The 27,310-nt window shown below is 45.6% G+C and overlaps 1 protein-coding gene across 1 annotated transcript in view; it reads right to left on the reverse strand.

Annotated features, from left to right (window-relative positions):
* Positions 1 to 24,256, reverse strand: part of ST8SIA1 (ST8 alpha-N-acetyl-neuraminide alpha-2,8-sialyltransferase 1) — a 128,994-nt gene extending 104,738 nt beyond the window's left edge. The window contains exon 1 of the mRNA XM_075114031.1: positions 23,923 to 24,256. Within this exon, the coding sequence (XP_074970132.1) occupies positions 23,923 to 24,170 (248 nt within the window). The 5' untranslated portion in view covers positions 24,171 to 24,256. The remainder of the gene's footprint in view (positions 1 to 23,922) is intronic.
* Positions 24,257 to 27,310: the final 3,054 nt, after the last annotated feature.

Consider the following 27,310-nt stretch of genomic DNA (forward strand, 5'->3'; position numbering starts at 1 on the left):
CAGCCCTCACAGTGGGCTGTCAGAAAGATGAAATGGCACAACTGCATAAACTGATAAGTTTTGTCAGAGAGAATTCAGAGGCAAAGGGGAGTGGGGCAGGGGGAACAGATAATTGCTTCATACACTATTCTTTTTTTTTATCTTATATACCTGGCAGGAGGAGAGCAGCCTTCACAGAGATGAGGTGAAATTAATGTATTGCTGTCTTGCAAAATAGCAGAACCATCAACTCAGACATAAGTTACAATACATGGAGGTGCTGCTGCAGGGGGAAAATGAGTTGTTCTTACCACCTTCCTGTGTTCCTTTCAGCAAAATTGCTGCTTGCTTTGCACCACTACAAGCACAAAGAAATATTTGGCTTCAACAAGGGCACAGGATGGCTGTGTTCTTCTAGAAGAAGGAGATCCACTAAAAATAAATCGAGCAGTTCTAATCTTACATTTGAGCTTGTAATATCTAGAGTGATGATACATACCACCTAGATCTAAGGAGTCAATTATCACACTACAGTGACTTCTCCACCCGCTTTTGCAACCCAGATAAAGGCCCCGTAAGTATTATATAATACCTCTTTCAAAAGTGCCCCCATGCTCCAAGAAAGTCCATAGGGTGCTTTTTACTAATTGGATCAGTTAAAGTCATGCCCCTCCATAGAAGATGAACTGGCCAGACAAAAAAGAAAAAATCCTCACAGCTTTAAACATCTTGAAATGCCTAAAAACTGAGACCACAGAAATGGAAAGGAATAATTCTCTACTGGTCAGTCTGAGGGCTTTTTGATGCAAAAACTGTAGGTAACCAGGCAGCCATAACCTATACATGTGATAGAGACAAGAATATGTAAAAGTATCATATGAACAGGCATGAAAGAACAATGTATTTTTATAGGCATATGAAGCTACACATTTTGGGGGAAGTTTTAACCCATCAAAGACACATGAATAGATCTACAACTGAAGGAAGCCCTGTTTTGAAGAGAAACTTGTTCCTCCCACTTTTCAGAAACTGCTTCCCACACTTCATAACTATCAGTTGTTCAGGAGACAGAGTGAGTTTTGCCTGGTTGGGAAGCATCCATTAGATGACCTGCCAGCTAACAGGATGAGCTGATCAGCCAAACAGTAGGCCAAACAAAACAGGAAACTTTGGGTTTGATCTCCCTCATCTATCCAGCTGCTGTTTTTCATGAAACTTGTCAGAACTGACTACATTTAAGACTTCTATTATTCTGTCTAATTTGGATGAAAACAGTGAGTGAGACAAATTTCTCACAGACAAAGGGCGTGGATTATGATGGAGATTCCAGGCATATATATCACATTTCCACTGGCTGGGAGGGGGTAAAAAAACCCAATAAATGCCAAGTAATGCCTTGCTTTAGCTTTCTTGAAAAGGGCATCAACAAAACTGTGTGTTCTTTGTTGCCCCCGTTGCACTAGTTAAGCTGTAATAGTCCAATTTTGGATGAAAGCCATGATTTAATGCACCATCAAGCACTGACACTGGATTTCACTTACAGCCTGAACTGCTGCAACCATCAACATCACTTTTGAAAACAGCTGATCAGTTGGCCAAGTAGCCAGAGATACATCTGAACTGAGTTCAGTGATCCTTCTGTATGCTGACAGATGGCTTCTAAGAGCTGAAAATGAATGGTAAAATTATCACAGATTAAAACGGAGCCATTTACCTGAAACATACCTTGAACTTGCATTTCCGCTGTTTGTCGTTACAGGCTTCATTTCTGAAGCAGTTTTGCTAATGTGTTTTAAATTTTGCCTGCATACTACGTGCTATAAAACCAATTTCATTGATGCAAAGACTTTGCTAAATGCAGTAAGTGGATTAAAACAAAGGAAAGGCACATCTGATTTGGAACATCTTTTCATTAGAAGCTCCAATTCCAAGTCTCTTTAAGGCTCTTTTCCTCTGGTGAAGCCATAGAAAAAAGTTAAATGGCAATCATCTTGCACTCATCTTTAACTCCATCATATTTGAATTCTGGCTATTGCCTGTTCTACAGGCTTACTGAAATCAGAAAGGATCCCACCAGCTCCAAGTTGAAATGAGTCTGTTCTTACAAGGAAGGTCTCCTGAGATCCTTTCACTAGTCATCTCCAAACACCTGCCCCAGGAACAAAGGACAACATACCCTCTCTGTCTTCACAGCTTGCTCTTCTCAAGGCCCGGGGGGGGGGGGGGGGGAAATCAAGTTTCTTGATGATCAGCAGGGTATACTGCAGAACTGGGACTCTGGTATGATAAAGCAAAAACATAAGCCAATGCTAAGCCTGTTTGCGGACCACAGGATTTCTTTTTGCAACTCTCCTGTTCTTGGTGGCTGAGTGACAGGTATGTGTTGTAGTACTTGATTCACAATGCAGGAGCACTTAGTGGTTGATGCTCCATTTTGCACTCATGTAACAGTCTACTGGCGTGCTTCAAGTCTCAGTGTTCTTCCTAAGATGCTCATGCCACCAAAGCCGAGCCACCACACAGTTAGGCATCTATTTTATGTTGGTCATCTAGACTTTCCACAGTCAACAGAAGGGCACTTCCTCCACCGTAACACAGGTATCTAAGGCAGAAGAGAACTGCCAGTATCTGCAAGTACCTCTGCCTGTTCATTACTTATAGCAGGAGGAAACTATAGTAAGAGTACTAACAGACAAATTTAACTTTTAGATAGTTAAAGTAAGTGTGATGAACCTCAGTCTGCTATATCCATAGGTGATTAAAATCTGTTGCTTTTCCCCTGGCCTAGACAATAGGAACACAATCACAGGAAAGTGATATTTTTTTTCCTTTCCGAACATATCTCAGTAACAAAAACAGCCATATGCGTTACTCCCTCTAGCACCTCATTAGAAAGGATAAAATGCTGATGCAGAAGTAAACTTTTGCCATTTGCTCTCAACAGTGCTGCCAACTTATTGACAACTCTATGTATAATGTCTCTTATGATTATTTAAAACGTACTCAGACCTCCACTCTCACCAATGCTCACTACTGCATAGTAACCTAGCTAGTATCTAACAGGAGGTATGGAAGAGTCCAGTAGACATTCTCCCACTTTCCACCCACATCAACTTATTTTTAAGTCACGCCACTCCTTTTCTGGTAACCTACCCTGGGCCAAGTCCCTTTGGCTACAGTCACAGCACCAATTCACTGTTTACCACCACAACTATACACTTTGATTTCAGGGTGTATAAAACATTGGGAATATCCTGGTGTCAGACTTAAGTAGCCAGGACCTAAGCACTCTGTGTTTCCTCTAAACATGTATTCTGCATTTCTATTAGTCAACTGCTGCTTTCGAAGGACATGCAGAGGCTTATCATCTGAGCTATTCCAAACTGTAAGAAGAGCGGGCAGGATTCCCCTGAACACTTCCCCGAAACAGCTAGAAAGAACTTGCCAGTGTAATCAGGGAACATAAATGTGGCCTTTCAGGACAAATATTCACATGGCACTGAAAGTACAGTTTCTAAAACTCCCATCTCCATAACTCCCAGAATTTCACCAGCACATCACTACATCTTGTCAGGGCTCTGAAACAGTCCTTAGCATAATCCAAACAGCTTCAGCCATCAAGGTCATCACATTTACAACTCCAGCTTCCAACTCATTGCATGCTATTTTGCCATTACCATTAAACAACTGATATTTGGCAGCACTCACTGGCAAAAACAGAGTTTCACAACACACCACAATGTTTAGTGGTTTAGGTTTGGTTCTGGGGGCTTGGGGATGGGAAGGTTGCCCAAAGAGGCACAGAAGAAGCAGCAGAAACAGAAACCAGGCAGTTGCTTAGCAGTGAGAAAGAAGGCATGAGGAGGAGACAGGAACCATGTTCCAGTCTATCCTAATCTAACTAGTTTGCTTCATTACGCTCTGTGCTGCTGGGAATAAGTCAGGAATGCACAAACCCCATTACCTGGAGCAATCAAACTGCTTCCCTGGGGATAAACATGACTTATGTACTAAGCTCTTCTAGGCCTTAAGTCCTGGCAAAAAAAAGCAATGTATCCAATTCACCCCTCTGTCTAACCTGGTGGCCTTTAACAAGTTAACACTAAATGCAAGAGAGTAATTCCTAAAAGCCTGTCAAACACAAAACTGCAGAGATTACTACATGCTATGACTCCTACCTAACTTTGCCAAGATGTTTATTTTCCATCTACCTCTCTTGCCTCTGCCATCTGCCGGACCTGCCCCCAGCTTTACAATCACACCTCCTCTGCACAGGCATGCACGCCGAGCAGGCGGTTTTGGGAAACCCTAGGGTTCCAGCGCTGCAAAACAGCTTCTCTACAGCTATGGGAAATGTTCCTGTTGGAATTCAAGTCTGGGGTTTTACTTTCCCTCCTCTTTCTGCTCCACTGGTTGAGAGTTTTCCATCCTTCTTAGACTTCTTTATTCTCAAAAACCCAGTTACATAATTCATTAGAGTTAAGGTAGTAAATAGGTGAACTGTTGCTGTTTAGATAGCTGCACGGCATACCACAGCAATGCAAAACATGCTACCTTGTAATGTCTGCAATAACTATATATACTGCAACATTATGAAATTCTAAATAAAAGCAAAACCTGAAGTGTTTGACATACACGGCCACATATCACAGAAAACTATTTTTGCTTGAAGGACTGTTGGAATCCTACATTTAATTAGATGCCACACTCTAGTTTTCACAGACTACCCATAATCCAAAGAAATCTAAATAATAAAAAATACACGAACTAGGTTCTGAAAAGAGCTGAAAGGGGAATTTTTAAACCAGCATTTGTGAACAAGACATAAAACTCACAGCCATGCAAAGTCTGTCAGGCTAGCATGTCCAAACGATCCCACTAAACAGGAAAGGGGAAGAGGAGCTGTACCACTCCTGAAGAATTATGCAAACTCTGCACAGCTGGAGCTCCATCAACCAGGGCCTTTCTCCATAGTGAACGAGCAGCAAGCTGGAGCATAGTGCATCTGCTCAGACCTTCCACCTTCATCTCACACTAGGTAATCATCATGGGGAACAAACTATTTCAAGACAGAAGAGACATCCTTCAACCACTGTCAAGTAGCACTCTTCTGCCCAAGGGAGGAACGACCTTCTTGTTTCCCATCCACCTTCTGCCTCTGATACTCTGTTGCTTCACCACCAGCTGAAGGTGGTCTTGAGCAACTCCCCATCTCTCCTACAAACAGATGAGTAACCTGTCCCAGGCGTCCACGTTGTCAGTTCCAGAAAAGTGAGGCACAGTGCTAGTAACAGAAACCTCCTTTAAACAACTCAAGGAAGTCTCTGGATCACAAACTCTGGGTCCGCTAGGAGACTTACATCTCCCAGGCACATATAGGAAGGGCAACACAGAGTGATGCAAGCAACCTGGGAGATTTCTGGGGTGTGTCAGGGATAATTTTTGATACAGGTATTGCTGGGTCAACTTAAAGCTGGATATACTATTCAGTAACAAGGAAGCACTGGTTTGATAATCAATAGACACCTTGGCCCATGATACAGTGGTATTCAAGATCCTGAGGGGAGTGAGGAAGGAGAGTAGCAGATTCTATAATTTATTGCTAGATCTTGAACTCATCAGTTTGGACTGGAAGTAGCTTGTAATCATTTATGAGCATAGTGGAAATTACATGTCAAAAACAAAGGTCCCATAGCAGAGACATGGAGCAGAGGCAGTCCCTGGCCCAAACAGATGGTCGCCCAGGACACGCTCTCTTTCTGAACCCTTCCTCCCCAGCTTGCCAGGACAGCACTGGACTGATTTCATGATGAATGGGCAATACAGATGCTGCGTTTGTGTTTTTTCTTCCTGCTACTGAGTGAACATGAGAAACAGATAAATGGTAGTCTCTGCAATCAGTGTGAGACACTCATGTTCTCACCCGCAGGATGTATATTGCACAAAAGTTAACCCAACATTTAGAGAGAGAGAGACAGACAGAGAGAACACCTAAGAGAACACATAATTTCACCGCTTTCCACTCCACCTCCTGCCCAGTGAGATTAGTCTGCAGAAGGTGCTGGCATTTCACAACCAGAAGGGTCGAAGCTCCCTGACTGCCCCCATAAATCCCTCACCTTCCCAGAGCTGTTCCACAGTTTGGAACTAAACTAGCCAAGTGCAGTGTGGCAAAGGTATTCTGGAGTAGCTGAATATCCTCAGCACAGGGCAGTTTTGAGCCCGTTTCTAAATACATATAATCTATGCAGCATTTTAATACCAACAATGGGTACAACCCTACTAGAACACCAAGTGAAAAGTCATCTCAGCATAAGTGCCATGGGTTGCATCCAGAGAAAACAAAGAGTGCCTTTGTTTTAAAATCTCACCTCAAAACCTTAGTAACCAATCCCAGTGTTAGACACAAGAAGTCGAAGAATTGCCCATTGTAATTCATCATCCCTAAGCATGAGCTGCTGCTGTCCCAAAGGACAGTCTAAACCTCAGCAAACAAAGTTCACTAGGTGCTAAGTCTGTGGATTGTCTAGTTGGCAACATGCAATCACAGAAGGAAAAAAAAAACAGAGCAACAAATGTTGTTTTCCTGTCTTATTGCTAACCATATGGACATTTTCCCTACCACAGCTCTTAAGTAGGACAGGTACCAGAGATAGCTGCAGCGAGTGGGCTGTACTCCACATACTTCATCACGCTACTAACAAATCTCACCACTTTAACAGTCATCTCTAGAGCAAAACTATTCCCATTCCTCTTATCTTGTAGCATGAAAATGCCCTATCCTGTTACAGTTTCATATCCTCTCTTATACCTCACATAGGCCATGGAAACTGGACCCTCAATTTACTGAAGTGATCTGCTTCCATCTGATACTTGATCTTCTTAACTGAGATTATAATTTAACCCATGCTGGTTTAATTAATTGTTACCTCCTTGGGTTATCTTGCCTAACTAACTGAGCTGTTCTTAAATTGTCCACTTCACTAAATGTTTCATTCTTAATTGATTGCCCTTCTGATTTATCCACGTATTTGTTCTCAAATTTCCTAACTACAGTCTTTCTCTGCTCTAATGCGTCACATAAACTTTTCTTTATTCTCTGCTTTTAATATTTATCCTTTTTCAGTGCCCCTGCTATTACAAACTACTTGCGTCTATTGTGTTAAACCCTCCCGATCTTCCACCCCACTTCCAACCTACCAAGCCCCCCCACCTCACCACCTTACCATCATCCACTCCCATCCTGCCCTCCAAGCACATGTAGCTTTTCCTTCTAGAGTACTCCACTCCACAATCCCTTCCTCTCATCCGACAAGAGGGTTCTGACACGTTTCCCAATAGAAAACTCAGTTTTTAAGTAAGAATACAAATATATGAAGGAAGACATCCTGTCCCTGAGAGCAGCCAGCAACCAGGACAAGACTAACACAGGGAGGGAAGAAGGAATATTGTACGTGGTTTGTTGCAGGCAGGAGAGAGCACACTCTTGTCCTTGAGATTACGTGAACTGTCTGCTCCTGGCTTGATGGCTCATTATTGTTTATGGTTTGGTCTGAGCTGGGCTCCCAGCAGGGAAGGACTACTGGGAGGAGGACAGAGGTCGGGAAGCTGCTTGCCCTTAGTCACAAAGAAAAGGCCATTCCCTGCTCAGCAGGGGCTGGGCCCGCCTGGCCCAGAAAGGCTGGAAAAGGCAGAGAGGCAGGGTTCTGGCAGCCAGCAAGCAATTCTGAGGGCACCTAGGAAAAAAGGATAGATTTTAGATAGGCATGGCAAACAAAGTTTAAGTGAGGGCACTGGCTGACCTACCCGTCCTGTCCACCTCACAGACGTCTGAATTTGCTGGTTAACTTCAGCAACACTTGAACAAGGAAGAGGGAAAGTATCAAATATGATTAAGATCCTACAAGTTTGGTGAAAACTTGGGTAGAAGAGAGACCCAAATTTAGGAGCCCCATGCCAGCAGAGCTGTGCACCCTGCCCGAGCGCAGCCAGCTGCTCAGTCAGCACCTGCGGCCACTCGCTCCACTGTCATGTCACAGGGGACAAAAGGAGTTGAGAGAACTGGGACACAAATGGAGCCTAATTAGCACTGCTATTTATAGCACAACTTACTCTTTAAAGTGGGAAGAGATGCTAGTGACAACTGAGGTAGTTTTGGAGTTGATCCAAAGCATTACAGTAATCCGCTTCAAAAACAGTGGGGGACAGGTTATTCCTGAGCCGGCATGCCTGCAATGTCTCCTGTGAGCAAGTTCTCAAGGGACAGCATCCACGGTGACTACCTGGCCTCCAAAAAGGGAGGGATGCAAGGGCCTGACAAGGGAAAGTAAGAAACCCTATGGGTACCTCCCCACCGGCACACTTGTAACACTTCTTTCACTTGCTGATACTGGCAGGGTCCGGATATTATGGTGTAAGACAGCAATGGATCCCTCCATAAAAGAGCTGCTAGCACAGCAACAGAGGAGTCTCTGGTAAGCAGGGAGGACATTACAGCAATGCTGGCCATAGAGAATAACTTTGAGTAGAGTCTTCATGAACCGCTCCAGTTTAAAATAAATGGATGAGTGGACCAGTGCAGGTCTGCTACTGAGACACTCAGTGTCATACAAATTTTGATAAACAAAGAAATAAATCTTAATTAGTACTCTTCTGAGAGGAGGTATACCAGCTTCCTCAGGAGAGGGACAAGCCCAGAGTACCCAAAGTATTTTCATTGTGAATCAACTTTCTTAAGTTTTACTGTCTTTTACATTATCAATATTTAAAAGCTGCTGCTAAAAAAAGCAAGCAAAAATCCCAAACAAACCTTTAAGCAATTAATGCAAGATCTGCTGAGGATAAAAGTAAAAATTCATTAAATAAATCATTCGACCTCCTTCCTCCTTCCACCATATTAAGATAGGAATACTGTCTGAAAGTTGGCTTAAAAATACTTTTAAATCACATTCGTGTGCTCAATGCCTAGTCCAGATCCAGTGTGTTTTTGGAGATTTTCCTTCCCAATACATTCTACCCATTTACTTTAGACTCAAAAAGGTGATAATGAAATGACAAAGCCTAATTATTTATTCATTAAACTTGTTGAAAGCTAGTATGTTCTTAGCCGTTGACAGACTTTTTAAGAAATACCTGAAGACTGGGGGCATTTAATGAATGGAAACAACTTACTTCTCAGGACTTTATGATTTCTTATAATTTTCTCTAAGGCAAAATAAGTTATTGATTGAACCAAACACCGACCCACCATCAGTGAAGGAAGAGTTAGTACATGAATTATTACAGGAGCTTGACCCCTGCAAATCAATGGGCCCTGACGACATCCACCCAACGGTGTTGAGAGAGCTGGCTGACATCGTTGCAAGGCCACTCTCCATAATCTTCGAGAAGTCATGGAGAACGGGGGATGTCCCAGAGGACTGGAGAAAGGCAAATATTACCCCTATCTACAAGAAGGGCTCGAGGGAGGATCCAGGTAACTATAGGCCCATCAGCCTTACTTCAATCCCTGGGAAAGTTATGGAACAAATCCTCCTGGCGGCCATCACAAGTCAAATGAGGCACGAGATTGGGAAAAGCCAACGTGGCTTCACTAAAGGCAGATCGTGCTTGACAAACCTGGTGGCCTTCTATGACAAAGTGACTCGCCTGGTTGACATGGGATGGGCAGTGGACATTGTCTACCTGGACTTCTCCAAGGCCTTTGATACAGTCCCCCACAGTCTCCTCCTGGAGACATTAATGCGTCATGGCCTAGACAAGTGGTCTGTGCAGTGGGTGGGGAACTGGCTGACAGGCCGCGCCCAAAGGGTGCTGATAAATAGCTCCTTTTCCAAGTGGCAACCTCTCACAAGTGGAGTCCCCCAGGGATTGATATTGGGCCCAATGTTATTCAATATCTTTATAAATGATCTGGATAACGCCATCAGGTGTAGCCTGATGAAGTTTGCTGATGACACCAAGTTGAGTGGGGAAGTAGACACTCCAGAAGGGAGAGCTGCTCTGCAGGGAGATCTGGACAGGCTGCAAGAGTGGGCCAGCAAGAACCTTATGAAGTTCAACAAGGAGAATATAAGATCATGCACCTGGGAAAACATTATCCAGGAGTGCAGTACAGACTGGGATCCACCTGGCTGGACAGCAGCTCTGTGGAAAGGGACCTGGGGGTCCTGGTGGACAGAAAGCTCAACATGAGCAAACAGTGGGCTGCTACTGCGTCCAAGGAGGCCAACAGGATGCTGGGTTGCATCAAAAAGGGCATCACCAGCAGAGGTAAAGAAGTCATCATCCCGCTCCACTCAGCGCTTGTCAAGCCACACCTGGAGTACTGTGTACAGTTCTGGTCCCCGCTGTACAAAAAGGATGTGGACAGGCTGGAAGGGGTCCAGAGAAGGGCCACCAAGATGATCAAAGGACTGGGAAGCTGCCATATGAGGATAGGCTGGGAGAGCTGGGTTTGTTCAGCCTTGAGAAAAGAAGGCTTAGAGGGGATCTCATCACCATGTGCCAGTACTTAAGGAGTAGCTACAAAGAAGATGGAGACTCCCTGTTTACACAGAGTCACATGGAGAGAACAAAAGGGGGAACGGACACAAGTTGCTCTTGGGGAGATTCCGATTGGACACCAGAGGGAAATTTTTCACATTGAGGACAGTCAACTATTGGAATAACCTCCCCAGGGAAGTGGTTGACTCGACCACGTTGGACACCTTTAAGAGTCATCTGGACAGGGTGCTGGGCCATCTTGCCTAGACTGTGCTCTTCCTAGAAAGGTTGGACTAGATGATCTCTGAAGTCCCTTCCAACCTAAGATTCTATGATTCTGCGATTCTGTGATCTTAAATGGAAAGGAGTAAGAGTCTCTCAGGACAGATTGTACAGCCACACAAGACACCATCTGAAACCAAATGATTAAGTCAAACTTGGGAAAGAACTTCTTAAAGTATAGTCCTGAGCAAGCTGATATTCATCTAGGCTGACCTGTGATATCAAGTGGAAGCACACTACAGACATGCTCCTGCTTATGCTACAGAGAAGAGCCCACACCCCACTGGAAACCCCACCAGCCCATTTGCCCCCATGGCAGCAGAGGTAGCTTTGCTTTTCTTCATGATGTAGAACTGCTGTTCCACAGCAGAAGAGAAAGCAGAATTTGTACTAAACTTATAAAACCAGCTGACAGTATAACTACTCAGGCCAGCCAATACATTTTCCCACAGGTTAGGTGGGGATGAACAACAAACTCAAGCCTCTTAGTATGAGACTTTCACTAGCAACGACCTGTTTGACAAGTAAAGCACAAAACAGATTTTTTAAAACAAAATGAGACAAGGCACTATGTTCACTCATCAAAGACCCAAGGCAAAAATAAACATGTTATCACATGGTGGACCCATTAGCATTTACTGAACCACACTAGATAAGTGTTTTCACTTGTTCTGCTGTCTAAACAGAACTACCAAAACACATGATTTCTCTAATGATAGGTTTACTTTGTTGTTGTTGTTACCATTTTTGGATCAGCTAGCTCAAGTTCCACACTGCTGTTCCCTTCTGGATATGCTTAAACATTTAAAGGCAATGACTGGAGTGGGATAGAAAGAATAAATATCTCATGTGCATTTTTAGTGTTTCATCCAACTGGACATACTAAACCCTGGAGATATTCAGCATTTGTCCATAAGGCTCAGCAAATGTGTTTGTGCTAGATGCTTGCTGGGTGCCAAGACAAAATGTTCAATTAATCATATGACCTATAAAGGAATGCCCAGATTGGTTTTGTTTCTCCTGTTCCCTTCACTGTTGCGGTTTTCTTAGTTAAAAAAAAATGCATCTAATTATAGGCTGATATGTAACTTTTACTATAGCGATCCCTAGCATTTAAAAAGCATGAGTCAGGCTCCCAAAATTATGATTAAGGCACAGAAAACAGGCATCAGAAAAACAACAACCCATGATGGATTTTCATTTGCCTTTTGGGGCACAAGCCACCATTCATGTTTTCAAGCCCTTCACTTTAGCTATGAGGACTAAAAAATTCCTTTTTCATTTTTATTCCATGGAATCAAGACTATCACACATTCACCTGACTGCAGGTGCTGGCACAACTATCACAAGGGTGGGCAACAGCAGACTTTGTAGCATTCCCCAAGTCATATTAACTGCCCCTTACCACAAGCATACATAGTTCAGCATCTGTTCCTGCTTTGCTCTGGGAGAGGAGTAACCATCACCAAGCCAGGTGAAATTTCACAGGTAGGAATCCCCTGGACTGCTGAGCCTCAGGGCTCCAGAGCCTGAAAACAGTCAAGGTCATGGCCCTTGGCAAAAGGTCTCCTAATACTCCTGAATTAAGACCCACACAGTGATGAATGGTTTTAAACTCCTCTCCATGTAACCAAGGAATATTTGTGGCTGAGGTATAAACTTTCTGAGACCTTACAGGTGAGCTATCTGGTTTACAGATAACTCTTCAGAAGTGCAGGACAGACATATGTAGACAGACTTAAGTTTCTCATCCCACCAGTATTTCTTAATATCATAAAAATTACAGAAGTCTAGTTAAAAGCAAATAAAAATTAAATGCAGCATGTATTTCTTTCAAAGGTATTTTGCACCCAGCCTCGGTTGCAATCAGCTGCTCCAAGCATGGCCTGTGATCTTTCTGTGCACCTCACAGGTCCTTCCACAGAGCTTTTTTTCCCTCCTTGCTAGAAAAATATTTTCCCCCTCTTTTTCCTGCCCACAACAAAACTTACTTTCACTAAAGAGTCTCCCTATTTGTTCACCTGCTTTTTAAAAATTTCTTAGTTCCAAGTTTTCTGGAAACCTTGTTGCTCTGCAGAAACACCTGGATCACACAGAAACATATGGCTTTCCACTGATGCAAGCTCTTTAGCTCTATACTTGCCCACGCAGGCTTATTCAAGCATTAGCATGAACTCCAGGCATCTTTACAGTTCACTCACATACTCCAGAAATGGCTACGCTCATCATACCCATCAAACACACATACACATACTAACCCAGCCTCCACACGTGCAACAAGCATTTGGAAAAAAAATTGGGAAATGTTAACCCATGCCAGGCAGCACCATGCATCGCAACGAATCCTGCATAATGTAATGCAGAAGCATCCTCTGTGCTTCAGAACTGCACCACCTCACTGATCTCACTGCACTGTTCTTACCATTCCTGTGCTTAAAGTCTGTGGGAAGAAACAAGTCAACACTTCCCCTGCTTCACAGCCCTTTACATCTGCTCCCTGCTCACTTGTTTTCAGGGTTAACAATTGCACAAGTTGCTCTATCGCTATCTGCCCTCCTCGAGCAGCAATCTGAGGGAGGCCAGGAAAGGCAAGGAGCCCTGCACGCGGTTGTGCAAGCACTTCTACAATCTATCTTCAAGCAAACTGTAGTAAGAGACTTCTGACCATCATTTCCATTCTCATCTGATCCAACAGCACTCCTCTGCTATTGCCTCATGAATATTGCATTTCCTTTCTATCCCGTATTATGGCCATACCCTATACGGATTTATTCTCATGTCTTTTACATTGTCATTAAGTAGTAAATGGCACAATGCAGGAGACTGCAAAGAGTCTGAACCTTGCTCAGACAAATAAGAACCTAATGTTGCCTGAGTGGATGGACAGTAAAATCACCCATAAACAAGCAAGGTTACTCTAAAGATTGCAACCTAAACATTACAATTCTAACTACTATGGGATGTCTGCTGCAGCACTGACTGCGGCAGTCTAGTGACAGAGCCCACCAGTCTTGCAGCTCCCACCTTTCTTGAGGCTCCCAGCTTGCTTGCTCCCACCAAGCTTTCATATGACCCAGAGACTGAACACTCTAAGTTAATGACTCCCACAGGTCACGCTCACCATGAGAGAACATGAAGATGAACTGAAAAGATGCTCAAGAAGAAAGAGTAAAAAATACATATGCTCAACTCCCCAACTAGCCTTGTACACCCTTTCTCTTCTTTGCCACCTGGCCTTTCTTCAGGTCCTAATTTCCTCCCAGTTCCACACAAGCAGCTCTCACTGTGCTCCAAGTTGCTGCTCGCCAAGCACCATTTCACCCTCCAACTCCTACAACTGCAGCAAAAGTCTTGAGGAGCACCCGAGGATGACATGGAGGTGCTGCCATGGGGCCAGTGTGTAATGGACTGAAAGACCCCTGTGCTGTGGGGCAAGTGGGTCTAACAACCAGGGCAATGCTGTAGGGTCCAAAGCACAATGCCATGTGAGGCACCACACGAGGCACTAGGGAACACCACTGCTTGGGGGCTGCCAGCAAATGCAACAGGACGGCATGAAGCTGAGGGGTGCACTACTGACTGGCGCCACTGCTCAGTAAGAGGCATGACAGAGACCGAACACTGAATACAAATCTGGGGTGGGAGGAAAATGCACGTACCAGGAAGCTGAGCAGGGTGATGGCAGCAAACAGCACACAAGTTCTACAGTGGCTATGTTTTTTCTCCCCATATGGGACTTTGATAGAAGATAAGATAAATGGAAAGAACAGGGAACAAAGAAGAACAGCTAAAGGAGAGGGACAATGGCTAAAGCAAGCAGTCGCTTAGCCCAAAGAATAAAAAGGGCAGTCAAAAGTAGAGAATCTGAATTTCATCAGTAACTGAAGATTCATTCTTTGGCTTCTTTATTAACCATAGGCTCTGGTTAATCCTTTCCTGCGCTTTTGCTCACAAAGGCAAGTGTCTGACTCCACATGCATGCTTTTAAATACCGGGCCAGGCAGAGCATACAACCTATTACAAATGGTAATATACCATCTTTTAAATACTGGTAAGGACTTCTGACAAATGTAAGACTGTGACATGTAATGAAAATATTTACCCATTGGTAATTAAAAGTTTATTGAGAAAAAAAAGACCATGCCAGCATGGTTAACATTGCAACTCATTACAGAAAATGAAGTAAAACTCTAAGTTACTATCCAGGAACAGGGATTCATTTCTCAAATGAATACTAGATGTGGAATAAAGACCTTTTCTATTCCCTTTTAAATAGATAAATGGAAGCCACAGAAAGAAGACAAAAATTTACACAGAAGCATTAAGCACTTTTCAAGTAGTAAACTGGTACCTCCAGGTACCAGTAGAAAGGAAGACCAGTACCCACCAAACCCTCACAAGTATTTGGACCATTCTTCCAGCAAACATTCAGACAGCATGTCACTAGCAAATAGCCCAGGTATTCCTTCACATTAAAAATTGTACTAACAGAGGGAAAACCCACTCCATGAATCAAAATTTCTAATCTGCACAGTAAGATTTATTCCAGCTACACACATTCTTGGACTGAAATTCCTGCAGAGCACGGAATGTCTCTCTGCAGGCTTATGGCCCCATATAAATGATGATTTCTGTAGAGACTGGTAATTATTCATGGAACTCCCTACTGACTTCAGTGGTGACCTCGACCTGAAGTTCAGTTACCAGAGATAGCCGTGCCATGGAGACACCATTTCCTTAACATCCCTTCTAACTCTATTTCCTTCACTGTATAAAAGTACCTGGGGAACCAGAATCAAGTCTCCCTTGACAGTCAAGAGTAAAAAGATTCAAACATGGCTGCATAACTTGAGAGTCTTCATCCCATTTGCCACTAAGCCTAAGTCTTATCAACTTTCACTGAGAAAGGCAGGCACCGATGAGCCTCGGATTCAGCATCACACCACCACTGCGTATTTGAGTTCTTTTGGGGCTGGTTCTCAACTCTTGGGGCACTTCTGAGTACCACCTATAGCAGTAGATACTTCATCGTCCTGCGCTGGGACATACAATACCGCAGGACCAACAGTGTGAGTGAAACATCATCTATAAGAGACACGCCAAACATTGAGGCAGACGAAATGGCATTGCCAGAGCTGGCATTTGGCCAAGACAGAGTGCACAGGAAATTAACATGTTAACATCTTCGCTGCGGGGACGATGTGGGAAATGGTTTGTTTGTCTTTCATCTTTGACAGGAAATACAAAGCTGTTGCTCCTCTACTACAGCAATGGCCACTCCAGGCATTCCAGAAATAGGCAAGCAAGTTTTCCCACAGGAAAGCAAGCAAAATAGCTGATCTGTTTTCTTAGTGCTCTTTAAAATATAGGCAAGCTATATAGCAGCTTTTGAATGAAAGCTCACTGTGCATCCTCAGAGCACAGAAGACCTGATACATAGAGACTTTATCTCGTTACTACATTAAGGCAAAGCCTGCAGTTTACCTGGAAAGCCTGATAGCCAACAACTGGCATGTCAAGGATGGAAAATGATAGATGCCCCGAGCATCAGTGGGAGCTGTAGGATTCTTAAGAAAGGGACCGGCAACTCAGGAAGGGAGGGAGATAAAGGAGTAAATAATTTCACACAAGTTCTTTACATCAGTGCTACGGATGCTGATTGGATAATCATAAAAGAAGCCACCCAAAGAGTCTGGGGATCTCCTGAAAGCTGAGGAGAACATCAAGCAGCTTAAGAATGGGAATGGGTTGAAGAAGAGGTAGAGAGAAAAAAAAAACAAAAAATATAAATAAAATGGTTGTTCAGGAAATGAAATTATGCTCACAACAAACATGGAACACAAAAAAAGTTACACTTTTCTATTCAGCTGTTTCCAGCAGCTTTAAAGGCCTCATTGTAGCCAGATCTCCACTTGAAAATTTCCACTTGAGAAATTCAGGAGGGCATTTTCCAGGCAGATGGAATAGAAGAAGTTGAAGTAAGTCAATCTGTTGATTTAACACAACAACAAAAAACCCCACCACTCTGCTGGCCAGAAAATGTTTTATGACAACCTAATTTCACAGCCTTCACCTTTTTCCTGAACAGAGCAGAGGGAGAGTGACCTCCAGAATCCTGGTTAAAGCCAGGATGTTGTTCTCCACAGCATAAATCACCTTGTCAAAAATTTCAAATACCGCTAAGGTCAACGCAACAGGCACAGCTTCTTCGTGAAGCTCAGAGCTTCCATAATCATTACTTCACAGAAAAAGACTTTGCTAGGGTTAAGCAACTTACCAGAGCTATGTCCCACCCCACCCGCTGTTTATCTAATCAGTTTAGATTCCAAAAGCTGGGAGAAGAATTGATCCTAGTCTTCTATGTGTAAAAATTGTGACATAACAAAACCTGAATCTCCACTGAGGTGTGCAAATACTATGTAATATGGATTAATGCTTCAGTATGAATTTAACTGCATGCAGCTACGTTAAAATGATTTAACATCAGGAGCAATTTTCTTGCATTTTGGCAACCACATGCAACATATAGAAAAAGCTTAATATATATACCAAAGATTTAAAATTAAGTCTTTTTTGGTGCTTAGAAAACTGAAACAACAGAAGCCTGCAGTCCAAACAGCCTCCTCAGTTCAGTGAGGTTCCTCCTCACTGTGGGAGGACAAATTCTAAAGTGGGAAAGCCAATTCATTTTCCATGCACTTACCTAGTAGGAACCCGCCTCAGAAATAGGTCTTTTTATATATGTCATCATCAAATGGGAGCAACACTCTTGGCTGCTCTGAAGATGAAAATTACAAGTAGAGGAATAAATCACTGGTTACTGTATTGTACGGATGATTCAGTGCCCATTCCCCATCCACTATAAGGCAGAGAAAGGGAAAGCACAGATGTGAAAATACATACATCCAGCAGTGTCTGTGTATGCACATACCAGACTTTCGGGGCCCTAGTCAGGTAACCTAAATTCCAGTAAAGTCACTGTTCCTTCTGTTCCCCAGAGCCTGGCTCTGGGCCTCCCTACGCTCCCAGCTAACAGGAAAAGAGCCTCAGGGAGTTGGCTATACCCTCCCATAAATGCTGGCAGCACTGGAGTTTTTACAAATTCAAAGCAAAGCAGCAATCCAAAACTTTGCAAGAGCAGATACTAGAAACAGGGATCTCGACTGTCTGTTTCGTGAGGAAGGCGGAATCAAAGTCTGTAAGAAAATGTTACTTACAGGCCAGGAAGAAGGACACAATGAGCTGGAACTCAGGAATTTAAGTCAATTCCTATCTTGCCACCACAACCCTCATCTGCAAAGACGCCACGAGCTAACTCAGATAACTAACTAATTCTCATTGTTTTCATGTAATTTAGGTATCCAAGGACACCTAAAGACCTTGAAAGTATGAAGCCAGATCTCTCTACAGCTTCCTTTCTTCATCACAGCCTCCAAATAATAAAATGGAATGTGAACATTTCTTCCTCTCACCTTTAACCTGCTCTTCAAATTGTACCTCTTCACCAAAACAACTTCCCATCTCAGCTGGAGACACCAAGAAACTACATATTACGAATACCCAATTATCACCAATTGTCATGGTTTCAGCTGGGATAGAGCTAATTTTCTTCACTCTAGCTGGTATAGTGCTGTGCTTTGAAATTAGCAGGGAAAAAAAAATCCTGTTGAGATAACACACAGATGTTTAGGCTGTCGCTGGGTAGCGCTTATACTAGTCAAGGACATGTCCAGCCTCCCATGCTCTGCCGGGTGCACAAGAAGCTGGGAGGGGAGGGGGCACAGCTAAGAGAGCGGATTCAAACTGACCAAAGGGATATTCCATATCATGTAACGTCATGCCCAGTATGCTACCTGGGAGGGGCTGGCCGGGGGAGGGAGGGAGCAATCGTGGCTCGGGGACGGGCAGCGTCGGTCGGCGGGTGGTGAGCGGCTGTATCGTTCGTGTTTCTGCGTTTTTTTCCTGTTTTCCCTTTCCTTCCTTCTCCCTTTTATTATATTAACATTATTGTCATTATTATCATAATCATTTATCATCATCATTTTATTGTAATCATTAAACTGTGCTTATCTCAACCCACAAGTTCTTTTGCTCGTCCGATTCTCTTCCCCATCCCACAGGGGTGGGGGGGGGATGTGAGTGAGCGGCTGCGTGGTGTTCAGTTGCCAGCTGAGGCTGAACCACGACACCAATGCAGCAAAAACAACAACAAAGTCATTCAAAATGTTAACAGCTGAATTAAAAACACAGCCAGGCAGGAGTGAGACCTGCTCAGGAGAGCAAAATGAGCTGGATTTGGCCACTGCCAATGCACAACATTTGAGCACATCCGATGGTTTCAGGCCAGGGCTTTGTGGGCCACAGAGGCAGAACTAATCTAATCCAGCATCTCCCAGCTCTAATCCTAACTCCACTCTGCACATGCCTCCGTGAAAGAAGCAGGAATACAGTGTCTGATAAAGCTGTTTAAGCAGGGCAAAACTCTTACCTAGTCAACCTGAGGAATATGAAGTTTCATCTCAGATTTGCCTTGAAATATCGCAGCAAGGATTGCAACACTGATGTAATTTGCAATGCTCACGTAACAAGAGAAGGAAAAAAAAGCCATTTGAACTAAAGAAACTCTCGCTGACTTGGCAAGAGCATTTGTCTTACCCAGACGGGGAAGTGACCTGGAATTCTAGTTCTGTGTTAATACAATCTAGAAAGAAAAATGATTTGTGCAAAGGGATGTCTTCGGCACCTGTTGTGACTGCACTCTACGTACAGCCATTAACAGCTGGCAGAGAGCAGCTGGCAGAGGAGGTTATAGTAGGAAGACCCCCTCTGGCACGTCGTGTAGCAGCGACAAAGCATTATTTTTGCAAAGCATGCAACTGACCCTGTTGTGTGATTTCAGGCCAGTAGCTTCTCCTCTCTGTCCTTGGAAAATGGACAAGAGGCCAAACCTGATGAAAAAGGAGTGGAAAAGCCACCTGCCAAGATAAGCACGGCCAGTTTGGCTCTAGGGACAGAGGAGCCAGCACTGGGGAGCAGAACCAACTTGTAGCAGATGCTTTGGGCTGGAGGCAGGTCACAAACAGTGAGTTCACAGGAGGCATCTGCTGCCAGCTCAGCCAAGCCACTCCCAGAATAAAACCTGAGTGACCTCTCAGCAGCACACAAAACTGCTGCAGCAGAAGCAGGAACACAATCTGAATCTCAAGGGTAGCCTTTCTGTTGCTTTTCAGACAAGATTGTCCCATCTTTTCCTGAAGAACCTCTCACCTATTCGCTAGTCGCCATCAAACCCTTTCGGTGGGAGTCCTGACAGTCAAAAGCCTACTGCTACCCACAAGCGTACTCACTCCCCAGAGAAGGTCCACCCCACAAATGAAACAGAAGTATCAGATAAACATACAGTGCTTGGGATTTGTGGTTACATGGAGCTTGTAAGGCAGATGGAAGAGATCCATCTCTGCCTTTAACTGACTGCAGTCATTTTAAATAAAATCATCCTAGAAGTGTTATTGTATGTTATTGTATGTCATTTACTTCACTAATAACGAACAGCAATTGACAATATTTTTACCTGAGTAATTTAAGCCACGCTAGGCCCTTAAAAAAAACCCTAAGTCATCTGTAAACACAATTAGAGCGCAATAACATCGACCACCTCAGAGGACGACAAGCCATTATATTGTAGGTAAATTAGACATGTTAGCCATTAGTGACTAATGACGGTCTCATTCCTATTCTCACCACTCCGTAGTTCAAGATCAAGCAGTTTACCATCTGACTGACAGACTACATTTCAGCGTTTGTCAGAGAGGAGATGTTTCCACAGCAGAGAGTTTGACTACCCTCAGCCACGACTGTCTTGAAATTTAAAGGATGCCAATAGCAACAGCTTGCTACTAGGCTGTGCTCAACTCCAAATGCCCAGAATTTGAGGACTTTAAATGAAGCTTCAAGTGAGGAAAGGATTTGGACCAAGAGCTCTTTTAATAACCCGAACTGTATCTTCAGGCTTTTCAGGGTCTGTCCTTCCATCTACGAACCCAGGCAGCTCTTGCATAGACACCCACTGCACTGCTGGCAGCAGGACTCAATGCACTCATCGTGCCAGGATTACTCACGGAAGCCGTGTATGTGGAGTCAAGGCTGCGAGCACACTTTAAACACACCGGAGTCAAAGGCTTAATCCTGCTCATTTTGTTACTCCCACAAACTGTCCTTACTCACAGCTGCAGTAAGGCAACACAGACCTCAAAAGCAGCAATCTGTGGCTATTTACACAGGTATTTATATTTGAAAACCAGTCTTGCAAATCCACATTCAAACACAAAACCCTCACGTAAACCATCCCACGAGCACCAGGACAGTCTGGGTTCTTCCATAAGCAACAGTTTGCATGGGTCAGATCTTAGCACAAGGTTTCTGGCTGTACAGAGAAGAGGAGGAAGGAGCAGTAGAGATTGAGGAGTTACCGGCACGCAGCTGCCACAGTTGAACCCAAATTACCCCTGACATTTTCATTGACCTTGCTAAGTTACTTACTGGAGTTGTCTTTGATCCAGGTACAGAAGGCAAAGGGGGAATAGCACTTCTGAGGCTTGAAAAGTATGTTTTGATCAAGTTAATTACTCGTGGACAATAATCTACTTTCACAATAGGAGTCCAGTGAGTTTACAGGAGGAGAAAGATAGAAAAACCATCAGATGTTTTCCCTGTGTAGCAAGACCCTGGCTATTCAAATACCTGTACAGTACCACAAATGCCACTGTATTATACAAAGCAGTAACGTGAAAGTTTTCACTTTCTCATAAATATTTTTAGCACAGATAAATTCAAATTTATTCTTCAAGACTGAGTAAAACCAAAATTGTTTGGCAACCAGAATGTGGCAGGAGGGCTAGGGAGAATGGCAATTAATGTCATTCTTAAATAATAATATATTAAAACGCACTTAATATTAGGCTATTATGGAAAGCCATATTACTTCAATGTCCACACGGAGGATTTCTGTGAAGCTCTATATCTCCTCCCCAATTAAAACAGAGACTCGCATTCACAGGCAGCTTCCAGTAGAAACTGAAACTTGGAGCTTTTACAGTGTGCTTGCAGAGAGACAGCAGGACCGTAGCAAAGAGCAGGACAGACACAGACTTCAATTTCATAACCTTCTATCAATATTAATATATGCAAATTCATGCTTACCTGGATAAATCTAACATCTATACATATAGATATACCTAACATACATATCTGTAAATATCTATCAAAAATAGAGTTCCATATCACAATTACTTGAATATTATGGTATACTTACTACATATCTCCAGTGAACATTTCCTCTTAAAAACTTTATTTTTTGAAGCAGATTGATTTAAAGCTCATTGTATTTAGCGCTGCACCAACTCATCAAGAGACAGACAAGAAACAATAGCTTCTTTTATTGCAAGAGTCTCTCTCCAACAGCATCTCCAAGATAAATCGCTACATTTAGGGAGTGGAAAAACATATGGGCAAGTGGAACAGTTGATGAGCCACGCAGAGTTTTTGTTACTAAACCATGTGGTGGAAATGGTCTAAAAACTGCTTTTTTAAACTGATGCTGCAGCAGGCGTTATCAATCTTCAAACAACATTTGGTTTACAACTGTGAAAAATAGTACGTCAAACTCTTTCCTACATCACCCATCAGGGTAATTTTTTAAAAACCTGGATTCACCTACCCCCAAAAATGGGAAGCCATGGCATAACAGGATTAAGGTGAATTAGTATCTGAGAAAAATCAGCCAAGTTTCTAGTGTTAGTTAGTGTTCTAGGAAAAGGATCCTGCACCTGTACCTTATTGCTACCTCTGTACTAAGGGGAAGATTTCTTCCAGGCCAACCTGATGAGATGATATTAACACACACCCACTTATTACCTTTCATTGCTTATATTTCCTGCAAGCTTCAGGGGCTAAAGGAAGAATGTGGTTCTGAACAACTGTAAAGCTTCTGTTATCCCAGCAGGCAAGATACAAAGCGATCACATACCAGCTCCAGTTCATGACAAATGCCAAGTCGAGTTGCATTCAAAAAATATTGAAACATCAAATAAAGCTGTACACCACTTTAAAAAAAGGAAGAAAAAAAAAAAAAAAGAAGTCCCTTGGAATTTCGATCTGATTCATTAAAGCATTTACTAAAGAAAGAGGGCCTTTTTGCAGGCAGTTTGATTACCACTTACTCTGATCTTTTCCATTTGCTGCTTAGACATTTGGGTGAAAACCTAGCTTCCCCCCAGGAAGCCTCCCTCGCTTCCAATTGTCTGTATTTTATCCAGACGTGCGAGAAATTTTTGAGGGCGTGCAAATCTCCATTGCACATGCTTTTAAGTCAGGGTCATTCAAAAATCCTCCCCGCTGCAAGGACCTGGTTCTCCACCGCTGTCAGATGAGGCACCCTGACTGCAACACCCCTCCTCTCCTGTGCAGCTGGGGAAGGTGAAAAGGGCTCCGAGGATTATCGCCATTTCCCAGCCACGGCAAAAGAATGGAAGAGGAAAAGGTGCCTCTTCACGTGGTTGCCATAATAAACCGCAGAGAGTCAAGGACCAGCGCGGGGCCTCCGAAGAGTTCCTCGGGGCGCGGATGCCGCCACGAACGAACACCCACGCAAACCTGCCCCTCGCGCACCCCAGGGAGATCCGCAAGCGGGGGGGCTCTCCGGCAGCGCGCGAAGCGCGGCTCCGAGCCCCCCTCGCTTTGTTGGCAGCCGGAGGGGCTGCCGGTGCAGCTGCCTGTCACCCAGGAAGCCAGACGCATCCCATTGTGCGGGCAACACCGCAAGCCTCAGAAACCCCAGCCCTCCCAGGAAAGGCATCCCAGATCGGCTTATTTCCCGCGAGGAGAGATAAACCTCCATCCCCCGCGCCGAACCCCTTCATCCTCTCCGCAGCAAACAGAGCCACCCAAAAAAGTTTTGCCGGGCGAGAGGGGCCCTGCCTGCCCCTCGCCCCGCTGGGGGGGGGGGGGGAACCAACAACAACAAAACACCACCAACAAAGGGTCGCGAAGGAAAAAATAAAGTTTGGGGCTTGGCGGGGTGGGGAGGGCGCCCGGCGGGGCTCCGGCTGCCCGCTGCTTCGGGCGGCTGCCCGTCCGTCCGTCCGTCCCCGGCTGCCCTTGGGCCGCGCACGGCGCTACCTGAACAGGGCGACCGCAGTCTGGTTCCTCCTCCACGCCTTGCCCTGCTGCAGCAGCACCCCCTGCACGATCTCCTTCTCGTCGGGCAGCCGGTAGACGGGGAAGACGTAGAGCCAGCAGAGGACGAAGACGCCCAGGGCGCTGGCCCCCACGGGCAGACGGGTGCGCGGCCACTTCCACGCCAGCCCCGCCATCCTCCTCCTCCTCCTCCCGCAGCGCCGCCGCGGCGCCGGGCCGCGCTCCGGCATCAGGCCCGCGCCATGTGGCGCCCGTGGGCGGGGGGGGCTCCCCTCAGCCCCGCCGCCGCCGCCCCCCGCGCCCTAAACCCGGCGGCCCGTCCGCCGCCCGCCGCCCGCCGCCATCGCCGCCCAGCCGGGCCCCGCGGGCGTCGGGTCTCCTGCCGGGGCTGCCGCTGCGCCGCGGCTGGCTCCTCTCTCGGCGGTGGCGGCTGCCGCCCTTCCTCACAATCATTTGGTCCCTCGCTTTCCCCGCCAGGCGATGCTCCGCCGCCCCCCGCCCTCCGTCCCTCCCTCCCTCCCTCCGCCTCCCGCCGAGCCCGCTCCCGCTCCCCCGCTCGCCGCCGCGCTGCGGACGGCACCGGTAAATTTCCACCCCGGCCCCCGCCACCCGCCCCCCAGCCGCCGCGGGAAGGGGAGGGGGGGGAACGGCAGCCGGGGAGCGGGCTGGTGCGGGGCTCCGCTCCACCGGTGCGGCCCCGCGCCCCGGCCTCCCCCCGCCTCCGCCACTGGACCCGCGGGCAACCGGCCGAGCCGCGGCGGAGGGAGGGACGGAGGGACTGGAGGGCAGGTCCCGGCCCGGGCTCGCCGCTGGCGCCCCGCTTTCTCCCCCGGCCGCCGCGGGCCCCGGCGGCCGCCGCGCCGCTCTGCAGCGCGCCCTGGCGGACATCGCCCCCCGCCCTCGGGCCCCGGCGGCGGCCGCACCGGCCTCCCGCACCTGCCCCCCGCCCCGCACCGGCCCCTCGCCTCCCGCACCGGCCCCCCGCCCCGCACCGGACCGGACCTCCGCCTCCCGCACTGGCCCCCGCCTCACCTCGTCTCCCGACCTCCCGCCTCCTGCCCCACACCGGCCCCACTCCGAGTCTCCCTGCGGGGCGTGGGGGAGCACTTCTCACCTGACGGGTCCCCACAGTCACACCCCGGTTCAAGTCAGGAGCCTGGGAGCCGGGATCACCCTGCCCACCCAGGCAAAGTACATTCTATGAAGACATTTTTGGGGTAATTTAGCAAACCGGGGAGTATGGCAAAAAAAAAAAAAGAGGACAGTCCTCCAGCCAGCAGCTCCATGTCAGCATGTACCCACCAGCTTGGTTGGGCCTTTGAAGAAAATACACTGGGGATTATACCCTCAGGTGGGCTGTGGGCAGTTGACGGGGCATCACAGCCCGGCTGGGGTTGTCGCTGAAGCTGCCGGTGCACAGAAGAGAGCGCAGAGAGGCCTCCCACAAGCCAAGAAGCAGCAGTGTGAGCCTTGCACACCTGCAGCAATGCCCAGCTCGGGCTTCCCACCGGGAAACCACCGCCTGCCCCACAGGATGAGGGTGCCACGTGCGTGGCCCTCAGCCCTCCTAAATCAGCAGAGAGAGCATGAACATCTCATGCCAGCAGAATGATTCCAGCAGTAGAAAGCACCTCTCTGCGGTAATCAGGTAGGCTGAAACAGGGGAGATGTGCTCAACTTCTCTCAGAGAGGATTTGAGGCAGCCCCCAATCTCAGAGCCCAGTCTCTAGTCCCTGGCTAGTGCATCAAAGGCAAATTCAGCCTGGGCTGGTACCATCGTTTTGTGTTCAGTGTTTCCAGACACACCTGTCAGACCCACTGAGAAGCGCTGCAGACGCCTGCAAAACGCTAGGAAGAGTTCAGTACGAGTTAGCAGCCAGCTGCTTTCCAGACTTTCAGGAGCGCGCAGTCTTGGCTGCTTTGGGCACTTTCAGGGTTAAGTGGCAGCTAAGGGACAGCTTTGAGGGCTTTGAACTTGGGAGAGCCAAGGTAGCAAGGAGACATAGGACAGCCTTTCAAGACAAAGAGTAGCCGCTGCCTGACTCAAGGCATGTCAGCACAGCGCATCTTGCAGCAAGGTGTTGACCACGGCGGGTGATGGGGAGGGAAGTAGTACCAAGCTCATCTGCTAAAATAGTCCGAAGAGTCATTAGTTAGTCACGTGGCAAAGGGTGGCAAAAGAAAAATCTGTGATTTAAGATTCTTGCCATAGCAATCAGAGATCCAGTCAAACAACTTTTGAGTTTGAAAATAGACGACCCCAAATTCCACGGCTCTTTTTCCAAATGTCCACAACTTCCCCTGGACTAGTGATTGAAGGAAGCTTTGAAAAAAGTTTTGGGTGAAGGAAGGAAAGCATGAGGGAAGTTGACACATTTAGATTAATACGTCCTGGCCGTAAGGTAGGAATAAAATAATCATAAATACTATCTGGCTGATTATACAGCATTTTCAGCTTGAGTTCCCAAACAGCTACTACTTAGTTCTCAGTAAAATATAAGCTTGGGAATCTCAATGTGCTTTTGGTGCTTGAGAGGAGGAAAAACATTCTCTCTTTCATAGTGTGTTGCTGTGTAGAAATATACACTAACAAAAAGAATATTAATGATGGCTAATGAATAAAAAAAAGCCAGAAACTTGCAATTGCATAAAAAATATTTTCAGTAATATCTGATATACTAGAGCGGTCTAGAGCATTAGAGCTGTTTCCTCTGGACAAAATGGGAAAAGAAAATTGAGGAAGGCATTTCAGCCAACCTCTGACACAAAAAATAATATTTTGAGAAGGATAAATGTTTTCACTCTGGTGAGGAAGCTGTTTACCAACAGTAAAATAAACCAAAACCTATCCAGTCACCTCTATTGAAAACAGACAGACCCATTCAATCTCTGGAGACTAATTCAAAACATAGTTAGCTAAACTTATAAAAAATGGGGGAAAAAAATATTGAAATGTACAAAACTGTATCCCAAATTAAATTCTGTCTCTTTGCTCACCTTTAGCTGAGAAGAGAGACAAACCAGGGCTCAGTGTTGCTTGGGAAACCAGAAGGTGGAAAAGAACAAGAGGAAGTAGGAATGGCTGTTATTCTTTCACTGTCCGAACTGCTTGCAAATAAGTAAGTTGAAATAAAACTGATCCATTTATTTGTTAATTTCTTCAGTAATGTAATCCCTCCCCAGGTAACACAGGGAGGGATTATTTCTTCAATAAAGGGCTTTACTCTTGCACATAAGACAGAAGAATCTGGCATCTCTTTTATTTGTGAACCTGTGAGATATTCCTATTCCTCTTCTTTTTCTGAACCTATTTCAGCATGAAGGCCCCAGGCTGTTCACTGAATTTATAACAGTCCACGGTCTGTCTAGT

Source organism: Phalacrocorax aristotelis, chromosome 1 (assembly GCF_949628215.1).
Source record: "Phalacrocorax aristotelis chromosome 1, bGulAri2.1, whole genome shotgun sequence".
Classification (NCBI taxonomy): domain Eukaryota; kingdom Metazoa; phylum Chordata; class Aves; order Suliformes; family Phalacrocoracidae; genus Phalacrocorax; species Phalacrocorax aristotelis.